A 20,585-nucleotide genomic window follows, 5' to 3' on the forward strand; every position below is an offset into this window, starting at 1 on the left:
TTAGTATGAATACAGGAAGATTGGATGTAACTGGTATTTTTTTAAATCTAATTCCTTATTAATTCCTTCCATGTGCAGAACCATGAACAGACTGACTCAGCTAGAGAGACTGGACTTAGGAAGTAATGAATTCACAGAAGTGGTGAGTTTTAGTTAAGTAGCAGAGCTTAGAATCTTTTCCTAAACCTTTATCCTTAAATCTATTTTTAATCAACATCAAAATGTAAAAATCCGCCTACAAGCTATGTTACTGAACAAATGTTGCATACACTTCTTTCTGCTTTATGGAATCTATTGTAAAAATTCTGGCAAAATATTTATTTTCCCTTTTCCTTTTAAAAAACCCTAATGATGTGATAGGACTGTGACATTTGGTGGTAGATGCATTTTAATATGCAGGCATAGGAATTCTTTGATTTGGTGACAAAATATTTAAATGGTCCAAGTCTTCATTTGCTTCAGTATGGCAGGCAAATATAAACTGTAAAGAGGAACCTTCTATTGATAGATAGTGAGTGTAAATTATTTGGGCTCAAGAGAAATTATTATTTACTTGCTGTTTTGGGTAATGCCCACAATAGAGTTGGCTTGGGGTTCTCAGACCTTGTCATAGGGAAGATTGCCTCCTTTCCCATTCACAATGCTGCAGACAAGCACTTCCTCTCCCATTTACAATACCATAATGTTTCTGTAGCAACTACAGCAACTGCTGATACAGAAAAGTAATATTAGGAAAGTATTCAATGTATTTTTAGCTGTCTTATAATGGAATTTAGCAATTGGAAACATGATGAAGAGCCAACACCGTGTGATCGGCCAACACTCTGTGGACCACTAGTAAGTGCTGTGTGGGGGACAGTTTGAGGAGTGCTGTTGTACCAGGCACTTCCCTATGCACTACTAGCCTGTGTACTAAGAAAGTATACTGAGGATCAGATTACTTGGTTTCTGTTCCTAGCTCTGGCACTGGGCTGCTTTGTAACTTTGGATGAGTCACTTCATCCCTGTATGCCTGTTTTCCTTCCTACTTAAAAAGTTTAAAGAGTTTGCATTATTCTATGAAGATCTTTTGGCAATGAATGTTAAATTTCTTAAGGAATCCACTTTAAATCTTCACTCATGAACTAATTAAGACTTGCTTGGGAATTCTCAGAAAATTAGTTCTGTACTTGTAGTAAGAAGCGTAATTTTGGGAAGAGGTTGCTGTAGTCTTCATACATAATAAAGTGATTGAATCCCCGTTTTAAGTGCAAAACTCAACTCAGTCTTAACTATTGGGCTACAGCCAATACCTCCATCATATACTCTCTCTGTTTTTTCAGGAACACAGTATAAATATTTCCAGTGAAGCATACATATGTGTGTTTTGTCAAGTGGTATTGCCTCTTTCCTTGGGTTTGAGAAAACATTTGTATTTAAATGGGAAAACAAATTCTACATTCCTTTGTCTTCTATATGTCCTCCTTTGAGACCTATCACAAATTAAGGAGGAAAGTTATAATAGGATCTCATTGTTAAAATATTTTCTTCGCTGATATAATGGTTCATTTATGCCATATACACCTTTTGATTTGCTACTACAGTGTTACAGGTTTTAAGCTACAGCTTTTAAGTTTGCCTGGTCTAGCATCTAATAGACCTTAACTGGCTGAATAAATAGCCATGCTGAGGTGTAAAATTAATAGAATGTTTTTAGATCTCTCAGTATGAAAGGCGATAGGTACATGTAAGATTTATTTAATGTGTGTTGCAAAAGGAAAACAAGCTAAGTTTTTTGTAAAAATTGTTTTAAAAATTTTAGCCAAATGTTTACACTGGTCAGAGACTTACATTTTGTAAATTCGTTATCTGTGTTGTGTTCTGTGGCTCCACACAAATCAAGTATAAATTTAAAACTTGGATTAAAAAAATCTTATTAAATAAGACTATTCAAATGGCTGAATTGACTGTTTCACTGCTGCATTTAAACTGTTCTTTTGTATCTGATTTAAAAAAATTTTTTTTAACAGCCTGAAGTACTTGAACAACTGAGTGGGTTAAAGGAATTTTGGATGGATGGTAATAGACTAACTCTTCTCCCCGGGGTATGTCTTTTTGATGTTTTAAATGCATTGTATTTTAACTGTGTAGTAGTACTTGTCTTGTCAATTAACTTCTTAAATTAAGAATATTTAACAGAACCACAAAGCTAGGAGATTAAGTGCTTTTGCTTAAGTAACCCTTTTGAAAGCTGTTGCTCATCTCTTGTGGGATAGGTATAAACAGTTCCTTTCAGTGAAAGTAATTGTTCTGTCGTTTTAGATTCTTACCTATGCCTCAATTCTGTAAAGATTTAGATCCAAATCCTAGTTTTAATGTAGGGATATCTACTTTTTTTTTCCCCCCCGGGAAGAAATTTTACTTTAGAGAGCAAACTGCAATTCAGAAGATATATTTTGGTAAATTCTAATGATTACTGTAGATATAGAATATGGCCAATTATTATTCATCGCTTTTGAGTATCTCCATTCGGTGTACTTAAGAATTTTACTGTGGATCTGACCCAAAGCCAATTGAAGCCAGTGCAAATGTTCCCATTGATTTGTAATAGGTTTAGGGTCAGGCTCTATATTCTGGATCTCAGTTAGTTATGTATGGTCCACACTGACATTTTATTCCTGTTCTAATGAGCCTTAAAATAAATAGTATATACTAGGGGTCACCAAATAAAATTGATAGGCAGCAGGTTTAAAACAAACGAAAGGAAGTATTTCTTCACACTACACACAGTCAACCTGTGGAACTCCTTGTCAGAGGATGTTGTGAAGGTCAAGACTATAACAGGGTTCAAAAAAGAACTAGATAAGTTCAGGGAGGATAGGTGCATCAATGGCTATTAACCTGGAGTGGCAGGGTGGTGTCCCTAGCCTCTGTTTGCCAGAAGCTGGGAACTGGAGACAGGGGATGGATCACTTGATGATTACCTGTTCTGTTCATTCCCTCTGGAGCACCTGGCATTGGCCACTGTTGGAAGACAGGATACTAGACTAGATGGAATTTTGGTCTGACACAGTATGGCTGTTCTTATGTTCTTACAATTACAGCAAATTGATTATTTTGTAACTTCACTGCTGATTGTTTTTTATAACTTGTACTTCAAAGTATGGTCAATATGTATTTTGCTTTCAGACTTACAAAGTCGTAGTGCTCTTCTGACATTTGAGGCTTGCAGTCAGTCTACTTGTGTCTACAGCACTTTTCTAGGAACTGATCTATAGCCATCTTTAGTCTTTTTTTCCCATTTCAATTAATTATTCCTTGGATAAGATTTTTTTAAAGCCTTTCTGCTATACTGTACAGCCTAAGTTTGGTAAAACTGTCCATAAGTGACACATGGTGTTTTAGCTGGTTTAGTGTTCATAAACATTTGTGTATGCTTGAGCCATGTAGAAAAATAAGAAAGTTAAAGTAAAAATATGAAGAGCTTAGGTTTTTGCTTGTTTAATCCCTCAACTTAGTCCAGTTAATGATTGCCATTGGAGTTGCTTTTTAGGGGAAGGTAGGGTTCAACTCTACAAAAACTGTACGCATCAGGGAGAAAGTTGAGCGCCTGAAGAGCAATAATGCTGCTTCACCTATGATAAATTATGACACTTCCATGTTACATTAGGTACAGTCTCTGCTTATGCTAAATTAAGGCGTGTTCCTGGTCCAGAGATTGAATTGTAAAATGAATAAATTTTGAAAAGAAACCCCAATAAGTGCATTGTTTACATTTAAACTGTGCAGGCATGCATACAACTATACTCCACATTCTGATATTTATATATTATAAAAATAAATGTAGTAGCATGATCTAGTTTGGCTATTTAATATCAAATTACACCATGATGCTAATAACACTTAATTTTATTTTCTCTTGCAGCATGATACTTTAGTAGGGATTCTCAAACTTTTTTGCTGGGACCTCCTTTGAAAAATAGTTCAGGCTGTGACAACCCCCCTCCATACCATGCCGCCCTTACTTCTGCACTGCTGGTGGTGGCAGTGCTGCCTTCAGAGCTGAGCACCCGGCCAGCACCCACCTCTCTCGTGACCCCTGCTATAATAGTCTTGTGACCTCCTTTTGGGTTTTGATCCCAGTTTGAGAAACGCGGCTTTAGAATCAGTAGACTGTAAGAGATAATGGCTTTGTTCATTGACTGAAGTTGCAGAATTAACCCATTTTTCCCCCTCACGTTTAGTTAATTGGCAGCTTGAAACAGCTGACCTACTTGGATGTTTCTAAAAACAACATTGAAATGGTTGAAGAAGGTGTTTCAGGCTGTGAAAGCCTACAAGACCTGCTGTTATCCAGTAATTCACTTCAGCAACTTCCAGAGTCCATTGGTTTGTATTATCCTCTAATTTATGCGCTTTTAAAAAAATTAAGGTAGCTATTGGACAAAACTTCATGGAATACAATTTGGAATAGCCTATGGACCCAAAATCAAAACAGTAATCTTAAACTGTTCTATTAATAAATATGCAAGACATTGGATAAAATAATAATGCAGCAATATTGAGTAACATTCTGGGATTGCAGATTTATCACAAAATTTGAAAAAAATTTTGTAAATGAATGGTGAAGTATTAACTTTAACTAGAGATGAGGGGTTTATCTTTTCTGTGTGGCTGACATATGATAAGCTGAAAATGAAACTCTATAAACTAATGTGTTTATTTCCTCAAGAGATACATAGCATATATGTTTCCGAAGTTTTCAGGTAATATGGAAAACAACATGACTTGCCAGTAACATTTATTCTTAACTGCAACTTCCTTTATTTGAAGATATTACACTCTTTTCTTATTTGAACACTCTTTTTTGATTCGATTTCATTTTACAACAGGTTCACTAAAGAAAGTAACAACACTTAAAATTGATGAAAACCAGTTGATGTATTTGCCAGACTCCATAGGAGGGTAAGTCTTTCACCTGTATAAAACTTTGCCTTGTTTTTTTGCAAGTTCTTCATTAACAATAATCTACTTTCTGTACTTGCTTGGTATGACTGGTTGCACTAATCTCTCTTCATGAGATAATGATGTTCAACAGTAGCCTTCACATCCAGCTGCTAGTTGGCTGTATGTAACTGTTTGTATTTTCAAGGAGCAGAATCCTGCATTCAGAAATGCAGGCATCAGTATATATGAGAAATGAACTGGAAGTATGGGAGAATAAAATAATACTTATGCGTAAGGCTGCGAGTCTGTCATGGAGGTCACGGTTTCCGTGACTTCGGGAGTGGCCGGTGCTGAATCAGGAGCTGACCAAGCTGGGCAGCCCCATGGCCAGTAGCAGCAGTTTGGATGTGTTGGAGGTGGTTAGGGGTTGGAGGATGCGGGGGGTGCTTACTTGAGGTGGGGGGGCTCCCTGGCTCCCATTGGCATGGCCCTGAAGCTCCCAGGCAGCAGAGGGGCCAGCAGGCTTTGTGCTGACTGTGGCCACAGGCCCCGCCCCCACAGTTCCCATTGGCTGCAGTCTCTGGCCAATGGGAACTGCACAGCTGGCGCGTGTGGTGGGAGCAGAGTGCAAAGCCCCCTACCAGCCCCGCCAACCCTTCCCCCGCCCAGCACCAGCAGGGGTCCCAGGCCACCTCCCCCAGCACCTGCGGTACTCCCGGACCACCCTTCTTCTCCCCTCCAAGCACCTGCGCCCCCCTTCCCAAGTTTTTGTTAGGGGTATATAATCATGGACAGATCACAGGCCATGAATTTTTGTTTACTGCTCGTGACTATTTGTTTACTGCTCGTGACTGGTCCATGAACTTTTTACTAAAATATCCGTGACTAAAACGTAGCCTTTCTTATGTGTTCAGTAAAACATGCAGTCAAATTAAAATGTGGAGGAACATAGTGTATACAAAAGGTCCCCCAGCTTCATATTTTTGGCTGAGTGAGTTACATCCTGTAAACATTTCAAATAAACTGAAATAGGTATTTTATACATTCCATTTTAAAAATGAGACATGAATATCTTCCCCGATTAAACAGTCAACAAATCAGATTTGGGCCAACCCACTAATCTTTTATTGTCATTAGGTATTCACCATTTTTATCAGAGTGAACCAAGTTACGTAATAGTAAAAATCATTGGTTCATAAAGTAAATACTGTAGAGAATTTAGAATTTTTTAAAAAATGAGTTGATATAGTAAAAACTTACGGGCATTCATTCATTCTGTTATTATTTTTGCCTAGCTGTACTAAATTTGTTAAATTTTGTTTGGACATCAAAATTCAAGGCTAAGGTGCTAGGTACAAATTGCAGTTTATTTACTGTGAGACATAAGTGAACCAGCTGGTGTAAAACCATAGGTTATGTTTGCACCTCAGCCCTGTTTCTTCACCTTTTAAAAATGTTTGCTTAATGAGGTCATCATCACATTGACTCCGACTGCTCTCTACATGCCATATTCCTACTTTTTAGGACTAAAGAAGTCTTTATCCCTTCATTGCTGCCCCAGCTTAACATTCTTCTGATTCTGGCATGTCCACTTTGAATGTTTCCATTATCGGGTGTGCTTCAAACAGCACTGTATGATGCAGTGCGTAAAAAATTTAAGTGGAGATGCTGGGCCCTAGGAAAGAGGTATCTAGGTCATCATCCATTTGGATTTAAGGACTATGGGGTAGCAGAGATAGAAAAACAGGCCACAGGTAGTTAAGAGAAAAAAGTCTACTTTAGCCTGAATACATGAGGAGAGAGCATCAGTGTAGATCAGGTTCAAAAAGTATCTGAATTTTTGAATGGTTATTTAGGTTTCTGAAGCGTTTGAGTTTCATCCATAAATTTAATTGTAAATAAACTTAGTCTAATTATAATGAAAATTAATTGTATTAAGAATTATGTATTGTTAAAGCAAGTAAGTTTTTATGTATATATCAGGTTGATATTTTGAATTTCTTTAATTTTGTTCAGGCTAATATCAGTAGAAGAACTGGATTGTAGTTTTAATGAGATTGAAGCTTTGCCTTCATCTATTGGGCAACTCACTAACATAAGGACCTTTGCTTCAGATCATAATTTTTTAACACAGCTGCCACCAGAGGTATGTTTTTGCTCAGAGCTAATATTATTCCACATATTACCTGGATATTAGACTATATTTCATAGTTACCTTAGTTCCATTCACTTCAGATACCACAGTGACAGATTTTGGGTGGATTTTCTGAAAATGCTTTAAAAATTCATTGATGTACATATAGTGGAGTTAAAGCAATTGCAATCCAAGTATTCAACTATTTTGAGACAACCTTGGTTTTGCAAAAGTAATGTCTGAATTGTTAGTTCATAAACAACATGATGGAAAATAAAGGAAAGAATAATTGCTTATAGTTAATACTGTATTATAATGGTATATTCACTTTCATATTTAAGAAAAACAAATAAAATTGTACATACAAAATAAAATGTAATATTAGATGTGTTCATTCTAATATTGTGAATCAGTGTAGGTAGAGTTGTAAAGCTGAATAATCATTTATTTTTTCAGATTGGAAACTGGAAAAATGTAACAGTGCTATTTCTGCATTCCAACAAGCTTGAATTTCTCCCTGAAGAAATGGGTGATATGCAGAAATTAAAAGTCATCAATCTAAGTGACAATAGGTTTGTGAATTGCATTCATTTAGTTAAATATGGCATAAAATGCAGAAGCATGGCAGAGATTGGAATCTGAATGCATTGTCTCTCCAAGACACTTTGTACAAAATATAATCCTTTTCATTCCACCCTTCCAAAAATGTTTTGATCTTTCTATTGGAGTTCTTTCTCATCTTAAAACTTAAAATAACACCTTTAATTTATATTTTATTATTTGTCACACTAATCGTCATACTGCATATTTTTGGACGCCTCTACATTTTGTAAAATCTTCTTTATTCCTTTCCAGTCACTGCATTGGGAGTGATTCAAGAAGCAGAACTGCACTATTTCACATTTTTATTGCTATTGTACTCTTCCAGTTGCATGTGAATCCAGCAGATATGTTGTAGTTGTTAAGCCCAAGTGGTTTTAATGAATCTCTTTTCCCTTGTGTGGCACAGGTTCATCTCATTCATAGTCATCAGCATTTATTCTTTTGGAGTTAAATTTGTAAGACTATCTGAATCAGTATTTCAGGAAAGATTTGCATGCCATATATGTATGAACAGTACAAGGCAGGATACAGAGTACTATCACAGTATACTGTATAGTACTTTGAATGCATCTCTGCATTTACTAGACTGGTCAGTGAAACTGTGATAAAACATTTCTTTGCTGGAATTTGCCATTCCATTGAAATTGAAACATTTCACAGAGATCATTCGATTTTGGCAAAGTTCCTCTGGAAGTGAAGGAGGATTCCAGTGGAAAACAGCTAGTTTCTTGCCAGCTTGCCTACCTGCCTACCTTTGCGTTAGCGACAGTTTAGACATTTTGGGGTGGGGTGAGTGGTTGTAGCTAATTAGAACAATACCAGATTTCAAAATATTTGAACTCCTCCACAAAATGGAATTATCTTTCTCAACACAGCCGTAGCATTTACTGGAAATTAAATGGTTTGCCCCTCAAATTATTACCCTTCTATTTAGCTAACAATATTTTCTTGAAATGTTTCGCAAGCTTTTTAGAGGCAATATATATAGCATTGTTTCTGAACAGACCATTAGTCTTGACAGCCATACTTAGACTAAATTTTTGTCTTGTATATTGTGATGTTTCTTTCACAGACTGAAGAATTTGCCCTATAGCTTTGCAAAGCTGCAACAGCTGACTGCGATGTGGCTATCAGACAATCAGGTGAAAAGTATTTTTAATAAGTTTGTATAATTGATATTTGTCCAAGTTACTCTTAATAGAAATAGTTAATTTTATGGAGTAATTAGTTGGTAAAAAATGATAATCTGCAAATGCACCAAGACAACCTTGGGTTGTAATTTTCTCAGTTCTTATAAACTAAACAGCAGTGAGTGGCACATGAATGGGAGACATTCATACTTCTGGCAATCCAACAGTGTTGAAAGTGCAGGTAATTTAGTAGATAACACTCTCTCTTCTCTTTGAGTCAGTACTGAACCAGTGCCCAGATTGGTGTTAAGGGGTACTATGCTTCTAGAAATACATTTTTTCAGTTGCTATATAAAACAGAGGTAGCAACCACACTGGTAATTTCAGGATCCTTTACATTTTTTGTAAGGCAGGGCACTGAACCTATTGTCCTGATCAAATTTTAGTTTAGAAAATTGTTCTGTTCTATTTACTTCCCTGCAGTTTCAGATTGAAAATGTACACTGCAGATGTAGAATATTTTGGGACTATGTAATGAATAGAATGAAAAGTCCTAGAATGAAAGTGAATACTTTGTTGTATATACATATCCATCCATTTTATGCATCTCTAATAGACTATTATAGAGTGTGTGTTTATCAAATTCCCACACTATTATTATTAAATATGTATTTATTTGATATAACTTTGTTTTATATAACTTGTAAAAATCCTTCAGAGAAGAATACATGGGAAATAATGCCAGACAGATCAGTCTTCAAAATCTAATCTGCATTGGGTAGATAAGCAGCAGGGATTTCAATGTTTAGATCCTATTTGCATATTGCACATGTATATTCTCATAGTATTTTTTCTTTTCTCAGTCTAAACCGCTCATCCCCCTTCAAAAAGAAGTCCACCCTGAAACACAGAAAACAGTGCTTACTAATTACATGTTCCCCCAGCAACCAAGGAGTGAGGATGGTAGGAATTTCTGAGTGATTCTTTCTGTCAAAAATGCTGACCAGTGAAAGTAAAAATGGAAAGAGTTCAGAGAACATGACTTTCAATATATAAAACTTTTTAGATCTAAAAACAAGAACAATCTGATGAAAATTTGTCTGAAGAATGTGAACAATAACTTCTCAGAGGTAGAACTGAGCGAGTCCAGGGATTATTAAATCGGGGACGGGGGGACAGGCCAGAGAGAGAGAGAGTGTGTGTGTGTGTGAGACAAAGAGAGAAATAGAGGTCAGGACTGGCAGTGCGTTCTTTTATTATGTTTGCCTGACTCATCCCATTATAAGAGATATTGTTTTCAGTTGCTTATAATTTTGCCAAAGATTAACCTTTTGGCCTAGAAATTGCTCTGCCTGGTGTCTGCCTCAGACTGACTTTAAAAAAAAGTTTTGATCCAGAATGGTTTGGCCATTTCCAAGAATGAGGTTGGGGAAAGATATTTTGTTTTGTCATACTAAAAAAAATGTTCTTAAAGCCATTTCATTGAAAAGCTCCAACATGTCCATGCTTTGGCACAGGAACTTGAAAGTTGGCGGGGGTTTGGGGATGGCCTTTGTTTCAGGGATGTGCTGTTGCTGTCCCCATGAAAAAACACCCAAATTTGTCCAAGTTGTAAGCCTTTGCAAAATCTAAGGTGCACATGGTAGGTAGACATGTTAGAACTTTACAGATAAAATTTCCAAAGATTCTGTCCACCCGGGCATGCACCAGCCCCTCCCAGCTTCTACATCTGACCAAACTCTTCATGTGCCATTGCCATAGAATAACTGAGCATGCACCAGCCCAGAGATATAGGAGCTCAGCAGGACTTTCATTGCATCTGCTCTGATCCAGGGTGGGGCTGGGCACCAGATCTGGGAGCAGGGAGACTGTTTCTTCTGGTGGTGGCCAGGTAACGTAAAGGAGGAAGTTGCCTGATTGATGCAAAAAGGGTGAGCTGGACTGGGGGTGAGGGTAGGAGAAGTAGATTGAGACAAGGAACCTAGGGAGAGGAAGGGAAGACAGGGGCGAGTGAGTGGGAGGACTGGCACCAGTTGGGTAAGGAGTTTGGGACCAGTTTCCTGGCGAGGGAAACTGGGAGTGTGGGTGGGACTGAGAGTGGATGAGAACCTGGGAGACTGGGAGTGGCTGGGCAAGGACATTTAGAACAGAGAATCAATAAGAGTGGAGAAGATGGATAGATCTGATGAGGACTTGGATGTGAAGAGAGAACTAGGACTGCCTTGGCAAAGAGATTGGGAAAAGGAGCTGGGGAAGGGGGAGACTGAGTTTGCAATAGGAACCTTGACAGGGAGGCTAGGATTATGAGGTGGGGGTAGGGGGGAGAGAGATTGAGTGAGAAGCCAGAAGCTGGAACTGGCTGGGCAAGGAGTCTAGGAGCTCAGGGAGTGAGAGAAAAGGAATGGGGTAAGAGAGTTGGACTCGGGGAGTGTGGAGAACAGGGTTGGTTGGGCAAGGAGACCGTAACTGGGAAGAGACATGAGGAGTGGAGGCGACTGGCTAGATGACAAGAATGCCTCTGGGATGAGGAGCCAGGGTGGGGAAGAAGTGGCACAGGGACAGTTGGAGGGGTCAGGGCAGAAGGAAGTAGGCTTGTTGGAGGACAAGCAGAAGGATACCTGGCCACTTCAGAGCTTGGAATGGAATCCTAGATTCCATTTTTCTCACCATTCATCTGCTGTCAGCAAATATCTCTGAAACCTACTGGCAAAGTGTCTCATTCCCCCATTAGTGTTAGTCCACAAGGAGGATGACAACCCACTGCTGTTATCAGTTACTTCTTCAGCTCAAGGAGCAGAGTTCTGTGCAGTGAATGTAAAAATTCCAACTCTGCTGATTAACCATGTAGTTATCAACGTGATGCCACATAATAGAATTTCTGATTTTTTTTTTTTAAGTTTGCTTTTTCAAAGAACCTAGGAAATTACCCACACGTTAAAAGTTAAAGTAACATTATTAAGGTTGTGAAGTCAAGTACTCAGAAGTTAGGAAATGTCAGAATTGAGTAACTTCTGTAACCTTGTGACTTCACAACCTTAATAATGTTCTTTTAACATATATTCTGATCCCAAATTGTGAGAGTATTATCACCAAAAGGGGGGAGGAGTCGTTCCAACCCCATATAAGGAAGCAGAAAAGAGGAGCAAGCGCTCTTCCTCCACTTCAAAGCCGTCATGAAGGAGAAAGGTTCCCCCCCACCCCATCTGAAATTCCATCATCAGCAGAGTTGGAACTGAGTATGGCCCCAAAAGAGCATGAGATGAGATTAAAAATCATAAGATTTTAAAAGGGAGGGTATTTCTCTTGTCTTGCCTTCCAATTTTTAAGCTCTTTAGTTTATGCTTGGGTCATGTTTTCAACCTTTTCCTCTATAATTATGAAGGCTAGAAACTTTTTTGTTTCTTTCCCATGAAAGAACTATGCACCGTTCATTTGAGCAGCTGGAACCATAAGAAAAATATCACATCATGGCAAGGCTTGTAATGAAATTGCAAGAGTTCGTAACACTGATTTGCATATTAAAATGCTGGAGAGAACATTGGTGGCAATTAACGCTTTGTTGGCAACATTCCCTGTTTCACAGCACAAATGCCCAATATATTAGTGTAGTGGTCAGAAAAGTGACTGTAAAAATGGCAATTTCTTGCTTAACACATCTGCTTCCTATGGGTATGGGAATCATATTTAGAACTATAAATTTTAGTAACTTTATTATTGCTAATACCCAGATTAGGATATACATTTTCAAATAATTGTTTCTCATGCCAGTGAAGTTGGAGAGAGTGGATGAAAGTCCAGTGTCTCCATTTGGGCTCACCTGACTCTAAATTCATGAGTTGCTATCTTTTGGTGGGAATGGCTTATAGAATACATTTTTTTGGTTAAGGCCCAATAGATTGATGGGAGGACCTCCCTTTGATGTCTGGGGTCACCATCCCAAAACCAGGTTTCAAAAAGAACTATAGGTGGAATTTAGAAGATTGAATCCTTTATTTGTTTTTAGGAAGGAAAAACCTGCATAGTAATGCACTCCAAATATAGATTAGTCAACTGAAATTTGTCTTCGAAGATGTCTTTTGCTGAAATGTCAACATTTGCTTTATTTATTCAATACATATAATTTTAATCATCTTGACTATAGCAGGCTACATTTGGGGTTCATATAATCTAGAAATTTATTTTTCTATTGAAGCAGTTCTCAAACTTCAGCAACCTGAGGACCCCCAATTTGATTTAAAAGTTTTCAGAGACCCCCAAAGGCCCCCCACTCAGCCCTTGCCTTGCCCCCTTCCTGAAGGCCATGATTTTCCCCCTTCCCTGACGCCACGCCCCCACTCACTCCATCCCGCCTCCCTCAGTCGCTCGCTCTCCCGCACCCTCACTCTCACCAGGCTAGGACAGGGGGTTGGGGTACAGGAGTGGATACGGGCTCTGGGAGGGAGTTTGGGTGTCGGAGGGAGTGAGGGGTGCAGGCTCTGGGCTGGGAGTTTGGGTGTGGAAGGGGATGAGAGGCGCAGGCTCAGGACTGGGGCAGGTGTGTGGGGTGCAGGAGGGAGTGAGAGGTGTGGAAACAGGGTGTCTCCACGTGCTGCTCCCTGGAGCACTTCCAGGAGCAGCATGGGCCCAGGATCCCTGCTCCTCCCCCACCCTCCCAGTACCTTCTGGGGCCCCCAGAGGTCTACAGACCCTAGTTTGAGAAACACTGTTCTATTGCAAGTATAGGAATGTTGAAAAGCAGCTGTTTATGTGAGCAACCTCTTCATTGCTAATGTGATATATAGGAATGCAGGAAATTTTTGTTGTAAAGTTTGACAGATTAATACAGAACCAATTTATGTAATGTCTGTCATGAACATACATGCTGCAGTAAGTGGTGACAACAAGGTAATCTAGGATATTTCCTTTTGCTTAAAATAAGAAATAGTTTGTAAAACTGTTGTAATTTTCATAACTCCTGCTTAACCATGTGCTTATCTTAATGTTTTTAGTGGGCTTTTTTGTTATTTTTAAGGCTTAGTAGTAGTAGTAGTAATAGAAGTAGTGTGGATATTTGGAAGTCTGGCATATTTGTATGTAAGTCTTTCTTTACTGGAAATATTATAAATCTTAGTGAAATGAAGTTGAGTGTTGTCATATCAGCCTTTATTAGGCATATCAGAAAAGCAGCCTGCATAATTTGTTACAGTTGGCAAGCTCAGCTCAGGAGAGTTCCTTTGGTGAGAATACTTGAAAACTGAAATACAGCTTTGCAGAGGATTTTTTTTTGTAGATTGCAGCTGAAGTCACTATTAATAGAAAACAGGCAGGTTCTCAATACAATGAGCTGCAGCATAGCATTGGTCTGAGGATAGAAGATGTTCAGTTTCTGGTACTTCTGGTCCTGTACCTTCTCAAGCACAGGTATAAATACAAACCCCACCTAATAAAAGGAAGGAAAAAGAAATGGTTTCTAATATCATTTAATGTGTCCTGTATTTATTAGAATTGTGTTTGTTTTTTATTTAGTTCTGTTCATATCTGATAATGAAAGTTTCAATCCCTCTTTGTGGGAGGAGCAGAGAAAACAGCGTGCTCAGGTGGCATTTGAATGTGATGAAGATAAAGATGAAAGGGAGGCACCACCCAGGGTCAGTATTGCCAACTCCATTTTGAATTCCTAATTCTTCCCCTTTACTCTTGCTAATGGCTATCAACCTCTCTCTGCACTGATTAGTCTCCAGTAGCTGAAGAATTAAAAAGTGTAAAATCTATTTTCTTTTCGTCCCTCATATTTTTTAAATTACCCAAGGGAGAAATCTTTTTGATTAGTGGGTGTCTCCTTTGCCTGGCCAAATAGGATATGTTGTTAAAATGGAGCACATGTTATTAAACTGTGAGCTTTAAGGTTTAAGGCAATACTGTTTTTCTGGGATACTACTGAACTATGATGCTTTGCAAAAATTCAGGACAGTAGTTAGGAAGAATCATTGGCATCTCATCGCGATTAAGGACTGTATTTTGAGTTTTCTCTAAATATATGGCAAGGAGAAACTGCAACCACTTTAATGGGACAGGATGAGGCAGGCTTCCGTGCATTGGACAACAAACTGTTTTCTGGGACCCATTAATTTAGCCTCAGCATTCCTGGGCTTATCCAGGTATAATTCAAATGGCAAAATAGGTATGCAGGGTTTGTTCTGTTAATTCCTTCTTGTCAAATTCATATTTGATTAAATATTCATGTTTTAAGTTATTTTGTTGCTCTTATTTTCTTTGTTTCACAGGAGGGTAATTTGAAGAGATATCCAACGCCATATCCTGATGAACTAAAGAATATGGTCAAAACAGTCCAAACGATAGTACACAGACTAAAAGATGAAGAAACCACTGAAGATGCTGGCAAAGAGTCAAAGAAAGAAGGCCAGCAAGTTTCAGTAAAAGATGTGGGTGTAAAGGTTAGAATCAATTCCTCTTCCAGTTTTGACAGCGGTCCCAAAGATCTGGAATATAGTATTGCATAACAATATATTGATTTATTCCTTCTAATTCAGTCTTCTTTTAAAAAAATATTTCAGTGAGGGGAAAAAAAGTCAAATTAAAGATCATAACCTATGTATTCAGTACTTTAAAAGAGCCAGTAATAAATGGCTGCTTTGTGTTAGTAATAGTTGCTGCCCTCTGAATGACTCTGCTTAGGAAGCAACCCAAGTGACTCGCTCTTGAGGCCAGTATATCATACTCGCTTTTGATATCATAAAAGTAGCTTGTTTGATCTTCCGAAAGATGCATCTCCATCGCCTTTAAGCATCCCTTATTTGCTGACTCTCAAATTGGAAATCAGAATGATCACAAAGGGCTCTGCTTTTCCCCTGTCTGACCAGAAGGTTTATAGAAAAAGCTGAAAAAGGCAGCAATGATGAAGCATCTAGGGGATCCCTCACTGGCTGAAACATGTTGATTCTGTGTGATGGTAAGGTGGGAGAACAGTGTTGACAGCTGCTCACTTCTCTCATTGTCAGTCCACCTGTGTGTGTTTTGTTGTTTTTGATTAATGTGTTCACTTGTCTGCCATTCTAATTAGAATATATTGGTATGTATTGGATAAAATAGGCCTGTAGGGGGAAAAAAAAGGTTTTTTTTCTAATCAGCTGTCTTAATAATCCGAAAGGTTTTTTCTCTCATATTTGCTTCACAGTCAAAATTCTTTTTGAAGTTGAGTCTGTTTTATGTCATTGTATGGCTTCCCCAAAATATAAAATATTAGCTTTAGTTATAAAACATTAATAATTATAAACCTTTGCAGGGTGGTTCTCCACTAATCTTTTTTTTTTTTTTAAATTACTCTAGACTTCAGAAATTGCTTCAGCAAAGAGCAAAACAGAAGACAGAGATAACTATATGATGGAAAATTGCGTGCAGAAGCCCATTGAACCAGAAGCTGAGCACAGCACTGGAAATTCACAGATGACTGCACATGTTAAAAGCTTAGAGAACACGAAAATAATTGTCAACCATGAAGATACGCTTGAGGTATGGCAGTGTGATGAGCACCATGGCAGTAAAAGAATTGCGTTCGTGTTGGATTGAATCTGCTATTCTGAAAGATAGCAATGAAAAATTATGTTGACAATAGCAGAAAATGCCCATCCCGTTAGCATTGCGAGGATTTGGGAAGTAAGTATGGTTATTAACAAAGTACTGCAATGTTTTTCTCATTTCATATTATTTTGAAATAAGTTTTTATCTGCATTTATTTGGAGATACAGACTGAAATATATGTGAATTTTAAAAACCCCCCACTAAAAACACTGATATAAATATGTTGGTGCTGATTTTCTGCTTCCCCTTAACTGTCTCCCTTTTTGTTGCATAGGTGGTTGTGGCCACAGCTGTCATTTAGATATCCAAGTATCTGATTTGTGGGAGCAGTCTGAAACTTAGACTTTCAAGTGACTTAAATTATCCCTACACATTTTAAATGTAAAAAGGAGACATTTTTTCAAAAATCTGTCCCACTGTGATTAATAGAGACATCTACAGTAAAGGAGGTTTGAATTTAATTTCTGCAGGTTTATAAACTCACAACAGCTACTTTTGGTTAAGATTCAGGCAGAGATCTTGAATTCCTGTACTCTTTGTATTAGGTGTGTGATGAGTCCCTCATCTCTTTCTACTTAGGACCCGCTAGAGAGACATGACATAAACCAGTGGAACTCACCAGTGAATAAAATTACTTCAAATTACAATTTTTAAACTGTATTTTTTCATAGATTAAGTGCAGTTATGTGTTCATTAAATAATAAACAATATATATTGCATATTCTCAGAAGCCACCCTTTGGAATCATGGACAGCTGTATCTCCTTTCCCAGTAGCATGTTCTTAGTTCTGACAAGCCGCTGCAAATGTTTCTGGAAAATGTTATTTTTGACATTTAAAAAAAATGATTTGGTATCAGAGCAACAGGTTGGTTGTTTAACAATTGCACAGCAACTTTCCAAAGCCAGCAGTATACCAATAAGTGAAGGAGATGCCAGGATCCAGTTGATCAGACACAGGGACAAAATTCCTTGCTTTCAGTTGGTAACCAGGGTTATTCTCAATAGTGATGCCCATACACAGTGCTTGTTGTGCCTTGGAAAAGGACATATTGAAGAAAGGTGCAAATTTTTCAAGAAAAAAACACAAGTGAATGAGGGACTTGCTCCTTGAGCAGGTCATGAGGCCTGTTTCAGTACCTGAGACCTCTGCAGATCATCCAGTCACTCAGACTTCTTCAACGCTGGAGCAAGCCAATGTTCCTCAGCCAGACGATGCTGCCTACCCCAGGAAGAAGAGATCACGTCCAAGAAAATGGTCTCTCAAAATGGATCGCATTTTGGACCCCATCAGAGTGTGGGGAGATTAATCTTCCTGTTCCAGGAAGAGTGAAGACTGGCACTGTGATTCTTCTGGTACACAAGATGGAGTTGAGCTGTCTACCCACACTCTGAGGCAGCACGTTAGCTGCTGTAGTATTGACTCCTGTACCAGCTGTGGGATGCCTGTTGAGTCCAGTACCAATGACATTGGCACTAACTCTATGCACACCATTGGTAGACTAAGCAGCGTAATACCTGCTTTGCCTCACGGTTCCTGATACCCCAATTATTCAAGAGCATTCTGCTGCCAGGACTACTTTTGGGCGGTCCTCGGCATGACCTGCATTGATTGCAGACTTATCTCTGTCGTCTCTTTGGCACTGTCTAAGACTCGGAGTGGGCAGTTGAGATTGGCCTCTTTATCAGTATCAAGGGGCTGTCAGCACTATTACTATTGTATCCCTGACCATCTTGACTAATAGCAGATGATGGGCCTATCCTCCATGAACTTAGCTAGTTCTTCTTTGAACCCAGTTATACTTTTGGCCTTCACAACATCCCCTGGCAATGACTTCCGCTGGTTAACTGCATTGTGTGAAGTACTTCCTTTTATTTGTTTTAAACCTGCTGCCTGTTAATTTCATTTGGTGATCCCTGGTTCTTGTGTTATGGAAAGGAGTAAATAATACTTCCTTATTCACTTCTCCACACTAGTCATTATTTTATAGACCCCTATCATATCCTCTTTTAATCATCTCTTTTCCAAGCTGAAAAGGCCCGTCTTTTAAATCTCTCCTCATGCAGAAGCTGTTCCATACCTTTAATTGTTTGTTGCCCTTCTCTGTACTTTTTCCAATTCTAGAATATCCTTTTTGAGACGGGGTGATCAAAACAGTACACAGTATTCAAGGTGTAGGCGTACCATGGATTCATTTAGTGGCATTCTGATATTTTGTGTCATCTTATGTATCCCTCTCCTAATGGTTCCCCAACATTGTTAGCTTTTTTTGGCTGCCGCTGCACATTGGGTAGATGTTTTCAGAGAACTATCCGCAATGAGTGGTAATAGCTAATTTAGAAGGCATCATTTTGTATGTATAGTTGGGATTAAGTTTTCCAGTGTGCATTACTTTGCTTTTATCAAATTGAATTTCATCTTCCATTTTGTTGCCCATTTATCAACTTTTGTGAGATCCCTTTGTAACTCTTTGCAGTCTGCTTTGGACTTAACTATCTTGAGTAATTTTGTATTGTCTGCAAATTTTGCCACCTCATTGTTTACCCCTTTTTCCAGTTTGCTGCCCTCGATTTTCAAGATACCTTGTAGCAGTTTTCTTGAGTCATGGGAAGTTTCTGAGATTTGTAGTCATAGGCCAGCATTATTAATACATAGTGCTCCCCTTTGGCCTTTCCTGAGCTCCTCGGGTTTTCACCAAATGCACGGCTGTAGTAGCTGCACATCTCAGGAAGAGAAGAATGTGTCTTTCTCTGCCTGAATGATTTGGTTGAGGAGCAAGTCCAGAGATTAACTCCTCAACCATGTCTGGTTCACACTGCATCTCTTTGATCATCTGAATCTGATTGTAAACAAAGAAAAATCAACTTCAATACCAACACAAAAGATAGAGTTTATTGGGGGCCCTACTAGATTCCACAAGTTTGAGGGTGTTTCTGCTAAGTGAGCAATTTCAGATAATTCATTGTCTATGGTCCTCACAATAAGGCTGTGTCCTTCCTTACTGCAGCTGTTTGACCAGTGTAACCCTTCCACTAAGATTCATATATGCCTGAAGTTGCTAGTTCATATGGCCACATGTAAGTACGTAGTCCAGCATATGAGGTTGCGTCTTTGTCCTCTTCAGGCCTGGTTCAAGTTCACATATTGCCAGAGTTCTGAGTCATTGGACTGCCTAGTGAAAATGCCACCACCTATCCTGCAGTCATTTTAAGTGGTGGATGGATCAAATCAATGTTTGCAAAGATGTACCTTCATCTGTCCTCCACAGACCATAACAGTAATGTCTCCACAGTAGGTTGAGGAGCATATCTTGGGATTTTGAAAGTTCAGCGACTGTGGACAGATCAGGAAGCTTCTCTTCATATCAATGACGTGGAGCTTCAAGTTATTTACAGTGTGTGTCAGGTCTTTCAGTTGCACATCAGACACACAGTGGTTCGTATGCTTACCCGTAACAGTACTACAGTGTATTATGTGAACAAACAGGGTGGAGGCCACTACAAGTAATTCTGTCAGGAGACAGTCAAGTTTTGGCAGTTCTGTATTAGGGAGAATGCATCATGGTCTCACAATTCCAGGGGTGCGGAATTTCTTAGCCAATCACTTCAGCAGGATTTTCTTTCAGAATTATGAATGGTTTCTGAAGAACAGTGTGTTGAGGTCAATCTTGTTTGCAATGAAAGACATCAGATTTGCTCCTGAGCAGGCCTCAGTCCAGGTTTCTTGACAAACACCTACTTGGGTTGGGGATTTGTGTTCTTGTATGTCATCTTCCTGCTCCCAGTCATCTCACAGGTCATTCTCAAACTTAAGTGGGATCATGCCAGATTGATTCTCACTGCACCAGCTTGACTGAGACAGGGGTGGTTCTCCAGCCTCCTCAGTCTATTGGTTTGACCACCCATATCTCTTTGTCTTTATCCTGACCTATTGATCCAGCACCAGGGTCAGATTTAGCATCCAATACTGAGCAGTCTGGACCTCACAGAATGGTTGCATGGCTAGATGAAGAGGAGAAATGATGTTTAGAAGCTGTTTGACCAGTGTTACTTATTAGTAGGAAACCCTCTACTAAGGCTACTTATTTGGCCAAGTGGAAGCAATTTTCACTTTGGTCGCTAGCTCGGGAAATTCAGCTGATGCTGGCTAGCATTCAGGACATTTTGGAATACCTATTATACTTTCTGTATTCTGGTTTGTTGCTCAGTTCATTGA

General features: G+C 38.8%; 1 protein-coding gene across 12 annotated transcripts in view; it reads left to right on the plus strand.

The window, feature by feature from the left end:
• Positions 1-20,585, plus strand: part of ERBIN (erbb2 interacting protein) — a 226,698-nt gene that overhangs the window by 166,922 nt on the left and 39,191 nt on the right. For all 12 annotated transcript variants that reach the window (XR_012158901.2, XR_012158902.2, XM_073344084.2 and 9 more), the window contains 11 exons: positions 79-142; positions 2,010-2,084; positions 4,224-4,368; positions 4,872-4,944; positions 6,943-7,072; positions 7,517-7,632; positions 8,736-8,805; positions 9,657-9,756; positions 14,299-14,420; positions 15,057-15,227; positions 16,120-16,302. Coding sequence is in view for 10 of the 12 variants with exons in the window: in XM_073344084.2 (XP_073200185.1) it covers positions 79-142; positions 2,010-2,084; positions 4,224-4,368; positions 4,872-4,944; positions 6,943-7,072; positions 7,517-7,632; positions 8,736-8,805; positions 9,657-9,756; positions 14,299-14,420; positions 15,057-15,227; positions 16,120-16,302 (1,249 nt within the window). In the remaining 2 variants the exon portion in view is untranslated. The remainder of the gene's footprint in view (positions 1-78; positions 143-2,009; positions 2,085-4,223; positions 4,369-4,871; positions 4,945-6,942; positions 7,073-7,516; positions 7,633-8,735; positions 8,806-9,656; positions 9,757-14,298; positions 14,421-15,056; positions 15,228-16,119; positions 16,303-20,585) is intronic.

This window comes from Lepidochelys kempii, chromosome 5 (assembly GCF_965140285.1).
Source record: "Lepidochelys kempii isolate rLepKem1 chromosome 5, rLepKem1.hap1, whole genome shotgun sequence".
Lineage (NCBI taxonomy): Eukaryota > Metazoa > Chordata > Testudines > Cheloniidae > Lepidochelys > Lepidochelys kempii.